Source organism: Cynoglossus semilaevis, chromosome 16 (genome assembly GCF_000523025.1).
Source record: "Cynoglossus semilaevis isolate Cse_v1.0 chromosome 16, Cse_v1.0, whole genome shotgun sequence".
NCBI lineage: Eukaryota > Metazoa > Chordata > Actinopteri > Pleuronectiformes > Cynoglossidae > Cynoglossus > Cynoglossus semilaevis.
The window spans coordinates 6,495,872-6,506,341 of record NC_024322.1 but is presented as its reverse complement, the minus strand read 5'-3'; the positions used below and the strand labels follow the sequence as shown (position 1 = coordinate 6,506,341).

The 10,470-nt window shown below is 38.4% G+C and overlaps 1 protein-coding gene across 1 annotated transcript; it reads left to right on the top strand.

The window, feature by feature from the left end:
* Positions 1 to 949: 949 nt before the first annotated feature.
* On the top strand, positions 950 to 5,285 carry evx2 (even-skipped homeobox 2). Its single transcript, XM_008328309.3, is given in 4 exon segments — positions 950 to 2,440; positions 2,901 to 3,139; positions 3,740 to 3,884; positions 3,887 to 5,285. Coding segments are annotated over 4 exon segments (1,236 nt in total). The 5' UTR covers positions 950 to 2,046; the 3' UTR covers positions 4,345 to 5,285.
* The last annotated feature ends 5,185 nt before the right edge of the window (positions 5,286 to 10,470 follow it).

The window sequence follows — 10,470 nt, the reverse complement described above, 5'->3', positions numbered from 1 at the left end:
AGAAAATTAGTATTTGAATTCCTTTGTTAGATGGTCAGCCAACTGATATTTTTATGTACATAGCTGTTTTTATTGATATTGTTGTTGAAGTGTTATCCTATGTTCAGGGTCAACATAGTTTTCCATTGAGTCAAAAAACCATAATCAGATTTTTGGCCAAGTATGAAAGCAAATACATTAATTCTATGTAAATTAACTGTAGGCTTAAAGAATACATATAAATACATTAAATGAGGTGAGTAATAAACTTTTCACACGTATATGCTTTTGGGTTAGATATGAATAAGATAAATAAAATATATTCAAAGTATCAAAATTGAATTGGCAAAAAGTTAGTCCTAAAGGAGCTAAAAAAAAACGTTGTCTAAGATAATAAATGGTTGAACCATAAAGTATTTTAAAATAAATAAATAACCAAGTATCTGAACCAGTAGCCAATGTATTGGCTAAATAATTAGCCCTTGTATGTATGTGTACGCTAAATAGCATCAGTACAGTATGAGAGGCCCCAGACTTAGGAATCGTCCCGATGTCCCAGCCATTGTGGCAGTGCTTGCAATACGCGTTAAAATCCTACAGAGGGCGCCAAAGAACGTAAGGAGCATTATCTGAAGGCGTTTGTGGACAATGTGAGAGAGAGCAGGAGTTCATACATGGCTGTTATGTCTTTACACATTCAGACCTGGTTAGAATTAAGCGACCGCACGGACATGAACCATGTTATTTTCGATAAATCGGAAAAATACACTAAAATAGCAAAGCTCTGGTGTGGTCTATAAGACTAAGATTAACAGAGACTAAATCAAACATATTCTGTAATGGTTAAACCGTGGAGTATTTCATTAAAAACGATGATTAATCGTATATTTTTCGGTTAAAATGTCTAAAATCGTGTTTCCTGTTAATTAAAATGCACAAGAATGAGCTATGAAACGAATGTTATAAATTGATAAATATCAAACAGTCGCCTATGGTTGTACATATTTTTTTTATTTGATTTTAAAATTGCCGAGCAACAGCCTTTTAAAACCGCCGTTTTGTGTGTACTTTAAAATCCACACGTGTGCTGTTGTTTGGCAGTGTGTAATAACAGTAGCATGATCACCACATCACATTGTGTCTTTGACGAATAAAGAGCACAACATAAGAGGAGAAACAAAATAAGAATTAAAAATCAGGATAAATGTCAGCGAGCTGTCCAAATGTGTGTTTAAATGTTTCATTTTAATGTGTCGTCGAAAACGTGTACATCATTGACATGCATTGCTTGGGGATTAAATGGCAGGAATAGAGGGTAAAATAAATAAAAATAAGGAGAATAAATGAAAGAGGACGGATTAGAAAGGGGGAGGGCAAACAGAGGGGAGGGAAACAATGGTGAATCAAAGCATGATAATATTCCTAAATGAAGAGGGAAATGTTGCTGCGCTCATTTTATTAATCAGACTTGTCAATTTCACCCAAGAGGCCAAACCCAAAAAGAGCGATCTGGAACAGACTGGAGATCAGCCTGCAGGGACGAGCAGCTCTCCTCTCCTCTCCTCCTCACTCCTTCTTCTCCTCCTCTCCACTTGGATATTATTCGTCTGACCGAAGGCCGCCTCCATCATCAAGTGACAGCCCTCTCCTATTTATTTGCTTATAAACCTGTTACAATAAATGATCATTGGAGCAACGTCAGCCGAGCATTTTAACAACGAACAGCAACCACTTTTTGATGAATGACACTTTGCTGCTGAGGCTGAGGCTGAGGCTGCTGCTGCTGCTGATGCTGAATGTGCTCAGGATGCTCGGCTCATTTTGAGGAGCAGTCGCTCGTCGATTGCATTCAGATTCTCTTCATTTTGGCGTCTTGCTAATATATTTATATATAAAAGGTTTAGAGAGGAAGGCAGAGAGACAGTTATTTTGGAGAGAGTTGCTTGAGTTGCATGCGGATTTAGCTCCCGACACAACTCATTAGTGCTCCAACCCCTCGGAGAAGTGTCGTGCATCTATTTTTTTTTTTTCCTTTTCCTTTTTTTTTGTCTCGCAACGTCTGGCTTAATGATGGAGAGGATAAGAAAAGAGATGATATTGATGGAGAGAGGTCTGCACAGTCCTGTCGCCGGGAAGAGGCTCTCAGACCCGCCTGGAAATTCAGTGCTGGAGGCCCTGGAAAACTCCCAGCACGGAGGACGCCTGAGCCCCAGAATAACTTCGTCTCTGCATGGAAATCTCGGGGACATTCCGACCAAGGGCAAGTTCGAAATTGAAAGTCTGTTCGGCACACAGCACCACAGCAGCGACAACAGCTCGTCGGCGGAGATTTCCTCGTCGGAGAGCAGGAAGAAGATGAGCCTTTACTCCGAAGTTTCCCAAGAATCAGATATAAACAGTGATGTGGAGGTGGGCTGCCCGTCGCACCGCTCCCCCAGCCAGCACAAAGAAAACAACAAAGGTCAGTTTTATTTTATTTTTACTCGGTATTTCTTTAGTTTTGACATCTATGCTAAGATATTCTGGCGGATGTTGTTATATTGTTTCTGCTTTGGTCCACGTACAAGTAAATAACATTATTATTATTAATATTAATATTATTATTACAGAATAAAATAGACTTAAATCGGCTATTATTGTTATTAATATTTTCACAAAATAATCTTTATAAAAACATTATCGGCCGATATAATAATAATAATACTTTTTATTATTGTAATTGTTATTGATATTGTTATTGTTGTACAAAGACAGACAACAGTTTGATCTTATTAATATTTCGTTTATTATTATTATTATTATTATTATTATTATTATTATTATTATTATTATTATTATTATTATTATTATTATTATTATTATTGTCTACGGTCAGATTTTATAAATAATTCGTGGATTTTTTTTTTTCTTTAAATTGTCAGGCTTTTCAGACAGTAATTCAGCCACGTCCAACACCAGCTCCAGCTCCCTGTCGAACATGAACGGTAATTCGGGAGGATCCAACAATTCCAACGCGGACCAGGTCAGACGGTACCGGACTGCGTTCACCAGGGAACAGATCGGTCGCCTGGAGAAAGAGTTTTACCGGGAGAATTATGTGTCCAGACCAAGAAGATGTGAACTGGCCGCAGCGCTAAACCTGCCCGAAACTACCATTAAGGTAAGAGCCGTGTATACTGAGTATAAATATATAGATATATGTGTGTGTATTTATACAGATCTGCTGTGTTTAAGCGTGTGTGTATTTGTGCTGAGGGAGAAAACGGGGGAAGTAGAAAACGTTTTTTATTTTATAGTTTATCAACTGTTCACTGTAATTTTTCTGTCAGAAAAAAATATGACATTTTTCCATACAAAAATGTGTAATTATCTTAAAAGTGAGAGTACTTAATTCAAATTATTGAATGGCGTTTGAAATTGTTTTTCTTTAATTGAACGTGTAGAGGGTGTAAATGTAAAGCTTTAACTGTGTATTTTTCCTGAATATTAAAATAATTGCTAACTGTAAATTATGGCGGATTGTTGTGAGCCTATGGCTGAGGTTAACGCAGCGAACACTGTGCAGGACGTTTATAAGACAGCTTTAATATGACTACAGGGATGAAAGTGTGTTTTTCCAGACCCTGGACCTCATCTCTAACCAGGCACTGGTCTAAATTTAGAGCTCATGAGAACAACATGGCAGCTTCAATATGGCTCTTGTTTTGACTTTGAGTGTGTGTGCGTGTGTGTTTGTGCGCGCCTGTGTGTTTACGTGCAGGTGTGGTTCCAGAACAGACGGATGAAGGATAAAAGGCAGCGTTTGGCCATGTCCTGGCCTCATCCGGCAGACCCCAGCTTCTACACCTACATGATGACGCACGCGGCGGCCACAGGAAGTCTACCGTACCCTTTCCACTCGCACGCTGCCCCCGCTTGGGCGTTCGGGCGGCGGCGGCCGCGGCCGCCGCCACCGGCGCGGCCTCCTCTCCCTTCGCCACCTCCATCCGGCCCCTGGACACCTTCCGAGCGCTGTCCCACCCGTACTCCCGACCGGAGCTCCTGTGCAGCTTCAGGCACCCGGGACTCTACCAGTCGCCCGCGGGCCTGAACAGCTCTGCGGCGGCATCCGCGGCTGCGGCGGCCGCGGCGGCCGCGGCGGCGGTGAGTGCGCCGTCGGCCACGGGGCCTTGCTCGTGTCTGAGCTGCCACAGCAGCCAGGCGGCCAGCGCCCTGCAGGGCTCCAGGAGCGCCAGCGCTGACTTTACCTGCACGGCGTCCGGCCAAAGATCCGAGAGTGGATTTCTGCCCTATTCTGCCGCGGTGCTCAGCAAGACCTCGGTGCCGTCGCCGGACCAAAGAGAGGAGAGCGCACTGAACAGATAACTCCTGACGCAGCCCACGTAGTACGCACACTTTGTCGTCTGTCCTACTTTAGCCGGTGGGGGCACAGACCTGTACTTTAAATATCACACACACACACACACACACACGAGGAGATTAATTTCTAATTAATTAAAAAAATCTCTGTGTGTAACAAAAAGACGAGAAAAGCTCGTCACCCTCATCCCTCCAACTCACAGAGACTTTTCTAATGGCTTGTGCCATTTGTGCCAGTGATCCAGTTTTCTATGGACTGTGCTGAATATACAGATTTGGGGGAGAGAGAAAAAAAAACCAGTGAACTCATTCTGTCCAAAACCTACATCAAGACGCCATTTTAAGCGGATCTTATTTGTTTATATACAAATGAAAGTTTAAGTGGCTATAAGACTGGGTCACATCCCATAATCCTCCAGCCTGGCTATATACCTTCACTCCTCTAGTTCCGAAAACAAAAACTCAAGCTAATTATACTGTCTAAATTTAGATGTAGCAGAAGGCCCTGTCCCTTTTTCTGCTCTGCAGCATATCTCTCCTCACTAAGGCCTAATAGACTGTGATTTTGGACAGCAAAGCCGCCTCTGCTCTGTGGGGACGCTCCTAATCAGCTGGAAGGTGCATATGATTTTGCACCGCGTCTTCGGTGTCAATTTTTATGTTAATAATGAAGGGATCATGACAAAAATTGCCAATCATGTACCTAGATGGAGCTTCTTTGAATACGTGGCTGTAGGAAAGTTCCTCGTTTGGAGACCCGCTGTCAAGTGCTAACAACCCGCGGAGGGAAGTCATTAGACATACAAAAGACCTGGAACAAAGCGACAGTCCTGGTACACACACACACACACACACACACACACATAGACCAATATGCACTGTATAAATGTGACGAATGGAAAGGCTAAAATATGTTCCATACACAGCAGCATATAAAGCCCCGCCCGCCCCCCCACTCAAAATGTTCTTTTCTGGATGATGGGGGATGCCATGATGCATTCACTGTCCTTGTCGTTTACACTGCTGAAGCTCGTTATATCAGAGGCAGTATTTTCATATAGTATTTTCTCTGTATTTCCGGTTGGAGCTCCTCAGTCAGCACAAAGACAGGAGCTGAGATGAGAACAGTCTGCCTTTACAGTCTGTCTGCGCCTGTAAAAATGATAATAACAATAATATTAAAATAAAAATGGCTACGTGCTATTTTATTCGTTCCTGTTGGGACATCAGCCAATATGTTAATTATTAAACATGTGAACTGTAAATCGTGGATTTTTTTTAAGTATCATGAGAAGTCCTACTGATGGCGGTTATTTATAGAAAACGACATGAGTAAAGATCAGCCTGGGAAATACTTCCTTAACTGTGAATGGTAGTTTGTTGGGGGGGTTATTTATTTTTTATTCCCCAATATTTATTAATTTACTTTTTAATTCCATTATTTATTTATTTATTTATTTGGTAAAACTTGCTTCACGTTTTTTATTGTTAAAACACTGGGTGGACACTGTAGCAGCTGAACGATTTGGTCCCCAAACACACCACAGGTCCACTTTTTATGATCTGTGTTTCAATGGAGAAAAGAAGGGGAAAAAAAAGAGACTGAAGTAAAGGATAATTTCGTGATCCACTTAAAAACAGGCTTTGATTAAGGGCTGATGAAGGAGCTGCAATTAAAGGACGGGAAACAGTATTGGCTTTTTGTTGTCCCTGAGTCTCTGTTGTAACTATATCACTGTATGTAAAATATCAATGACTGTATGAATTTAAATATTTTAACTTGGGGGGAAATATGTGCAATATGAAATGTAAAAAAAATCATGTTATTTATTGATCGTGTTTGTTCTTGGAAAATAAAAAAAATGTTTACACATTTTTTTGACCTGGGTTTTTTATTTCTTAAAAACTAATTATTCATTTTTAGAAAAGATCAGAGCATCTTTTTAATTACAAAAGAATCAAAAACTCAGTGTCAGTGAGTTCAGTTGTTTTCATTGGTGATAATAAATAGACTCCTCAATTACAAAATTAAAAAACATTTTAACATAATCGTCATTTGTATAAAAAAAAAAAAAGGCGAAACCTAAAATGGTTTGGGTTGTTTACACATTCGGGTTACTAAACTAATATTATATCATATATATTATGGTCGTTTCAGCCCACATATATTATCAATACATTTATATACCTTAAAGTTAGCATATTTATATATCAGTACATTTAATATATACTATGGCTATATATAAACGATAAAAAAATATATAAAGTGTTCACAATATATATAATATATAACGTAATATTATATACAACATAAACTCTGCACACACAAACACATCAACATCTATCTATATATATCTATATCTATATATATATAGATGTAGATAGATGGATGTAGGTGTGTGTGTGTTTGTGTGTGTGTGTGTGTCTACATAGATCCCCATTAAATGCCCCTCCATTATAACACAAAACACCGTGTGAAACATTAATTAAAGTGTTACGTGCAAAGCTACGGGGAATATGAGGCCTGCCATCACGGGTCATTCTGGCCCTATAATTTACCATTATTTTTACATTACCTCTAAATGATACAAGCTGATACTGTCGTTAATTGTGCATGCCTAAAATATAGCCCTCTCCAGAAAAAAACCCCTGGGGGGAACTTGAAGATAAGTTGTGTTTTTTTTAACGTCCCCATTATAGAAATAGGATCAGGGGCAGCAAATATGGGCGTGATGTATCGCCATGTTTCCCTTGCTCTTGACTAAAACAGTGAGGCTTGTAAAGCCATGCAACAAAGAGCCTTGAGATGGATGGAGGTGTGAAAGGGACAAGACAAGAGGGCAGGGAAACAGCGGCCACAATAACACGATTAGTTCTGTATCCAATGTGCGAGAGTGCGGGGGGAGAAAAAACAGAATTCATCATAATGCAGAGGAGTGTCTGTCACCTTCACTGAATGGTTTTTGACAAGAAAATAAATCTCTGGCTTGTTTAATATATTTTATATTTTCTTTATTTCGGTGCTAATAGAAAAACCAAATTAAATGTCCAGCAGCGAGATAGAAATGCAAAGATCGATGATCCTGCCCCTACTGTCCAATCAGCCCCGTTTAATTGACTGTATTTTCAGGGTAATTGAACCGCTTGTTGTAAATTGGGGATTTTATAGAAACGACATGAAAAGTACATTTACTGACATTCATCGCATCTTTGACATTGATTATCTGATCAGCGCCGTGTCACGCTAACCTCCAATTCTTCATTACACACTGTTTATGAGCTGTTACAGAACAACTTGCTTGTTCCAGAGTGATTGATTGCCTTATTAACGCGTGTTCTTGTAAGTGTGACCGGACTGATTACGATGCATATGTTTAGAATAATGTTTCATTTAGCTGACTGCGAGTAATGCAGGGTGACAGCTGCTGCGGGAGGACAAAAACCCTCAACTACAGGGAGCGAGCGGGGCCAAAAATGCATTTAAGGTGGAACTTTTTTTGTTTGTTTTGTTTTGGTTTTGTTTTTTTAACACCTCCTGACTGCAACGGTCAAACATGGTCATAGAGCGGTAAAGTCAAAAAGATTGAGAGCGGCTCAAATTTTAAAATCGGTCATTTTCAAACGATTGGCTGGGGCCCCACAGATGGGTCACAAAATAACTTCTTTGGGCCACGTTTTTTTTAATTAACATTTGTTTTGTTTTAAAATGACATTCTCTTCATTCTCTTTTAATAGGTTACAATCAGAATACATCGGACTGGTAAAACAGACTGCTTAAACCACTCTCTGGTTCTTGTTGTTTATATTTACTATATATATATATATGTATGTACATTAGGCGTTCCAGAATTCAATGATCAGTGTGGACAGTTTATCATCAGTACAGCTTGCACAGCAAAGCCAATTAGAAGGGTCTGGATGTTCAGTTTTAAGAGCAGTTTTCATATTGTGAATTAGGTCAGCATGGGCTTTCCTCAAAAAAAAAAACTTTCCAGTGATTTCTTTTCCTTAATAAATTAGTAGACTATCCTGGCCTATTGCATCTGCTTTAGTGTCTCTTTAGTGCTTTAGCATAAACTTAGTTAATATCAAATTGATTTTATCAATAATAAAACAGCTTAAATATTTCATGTGAGTAAACTGAAAAATTCTGGTGAAGTAGATAACACTAGCTATTTATTTTGAATATATTCATTTTGCCTCTAACTGTAAGGTTTCAACACACACCTATTGTGTGAGTTATCTATTGAAAATGAAGGCAGATAATGAACCAACAACTGTGAGATTTAATAATTCATCGGTAATTTTTATTCAGATTATCTTGAAGCCTTGAAGGTATGAGCTGAGTCTTTGAAAAGTTTCCTGAAGCACTGCTCCGTCGAGGACAACCTCTATCCAACAACTGTGAGATTTCTACACTTGAACGTCCCTCGGTTCGCATCCCAAACCATATTGTTCTCACATTTGAATTGAATGCATCCGTGTTTACAACTGCCATGCCAGCTGTTACCATCAACAAACAGACTCAATCAATCAAAATTCAGCCAACACTGCTGCAGACTGTGGCTACATCCTCCTCAGGTTGGTCCATTTCCACATCACTCTGTTAAACATATTCCACGAAAATGTTCAAGAGAACGAGCAACATCAACCAACTGCAGCCTGATGAGATTTATGCAGCCATTATGCTTCTAAAGTAGTCTCTGCTGGGTTTGTCTCAAATCATTGCCTCTGTTCAAATGTTACTTTCATATATTACATGACATTAATTCAACTATAGCCCATTAAGACAGAATGAAATGGTTAAATTAACTTATCAACTCATAATGATGATGAATGAGGTATTAATTCACATACAAGCTGGAGCAATTTGCACATTTTTTGCACGTTTTGATGGTTCTCAAATAACATTTAATAGAACAGGTCATCCCCTCAATCAATTACCGAGGCATATGAGTCGCTGGCAAAAGCCTTTTTTCATGCATATGTATTGAAACATGTTCTCAATTATCTTTGGAAATTGCTTTTATTGCCTTAAAGAGTCTTTCTTCCAGGGGCACTTGGCTCTGGGACCATTAAGGTGGTACTAGGAATTCTTTATTCCTTTGCTGGGTCTGAAACACCAACCCTAGATGTTGAGAAGTGAGTTGTATTTTTTTTTATTATTATTACGAATTCTTTTTACTTGTTAAGTCACAATTTTAACCTTTAGATGACATACATATATTTTTTTTCAGTCAATGGTGTTGGTGCTGCAGAAAAGTCAAACTAAAGGTTTATTTCTTTGTTTCTTTGTTTTGTTGGTTTGTTTTAATGGGGTAAAGAAATGGTATTAAATTGGAATCTGTTTTTAAATACACCATCTCTAATGAAATGATATTAAAAAATTCACATTAATGTCAATATTAAGGTTGTAAGTACCAAGCCTGGTGTTTTAATTCCTGTACTATCAGTATTTAAAGAGTTCCATCAAAACTCTTTATACATGTCTCATTTTCAAAGGAATAATTATATCACAATATAAATCTATAAATAAACATTTGATCATGTCAATAAACATCAATGTCAGATATGTAAAGTGTGCCAAAAACTGTCAAATCCAGGCTTAAGAGCCCGAAATACTTCATGATTCGCTGTACATAGTAATATTTAAGAAATATATGATGAAAAATGAACAGCATGTGTGTGAGAAAATAAAGCCTAAACATAACATGGTGATGCATAATCAGGACAGAAATACATAAAATAAAGATAGCCACTTTAGCTAAATGGTTGAATTAGCCCGTGGCTAACTTAAACCCCTGAAGCAAACACATAAATATATAATAATAAAAGTAGTTTAGAAATGGTCAAATGCTTAATGTTTATGCTGATGATGACATTTGAGAAACTGGACCTGGTGGTGATTTATCTTCATAAATAAATTCTAGCAAAGATAAATAACTGCACAGCAGGTCCAAGGACATGAAGAAGAGCCTCTGCCTTTGAATTCAGACATTCAAAATCAGGTTTAAGCTGAAAAAGATGTTAAATCAATTTGTTTTCAGATGCATTGATGGAATATTTTAGTTAATAATTGATTGCAGTTAATAATAAAAACATAAATAACATGAAAAGACATATTCAATCCTA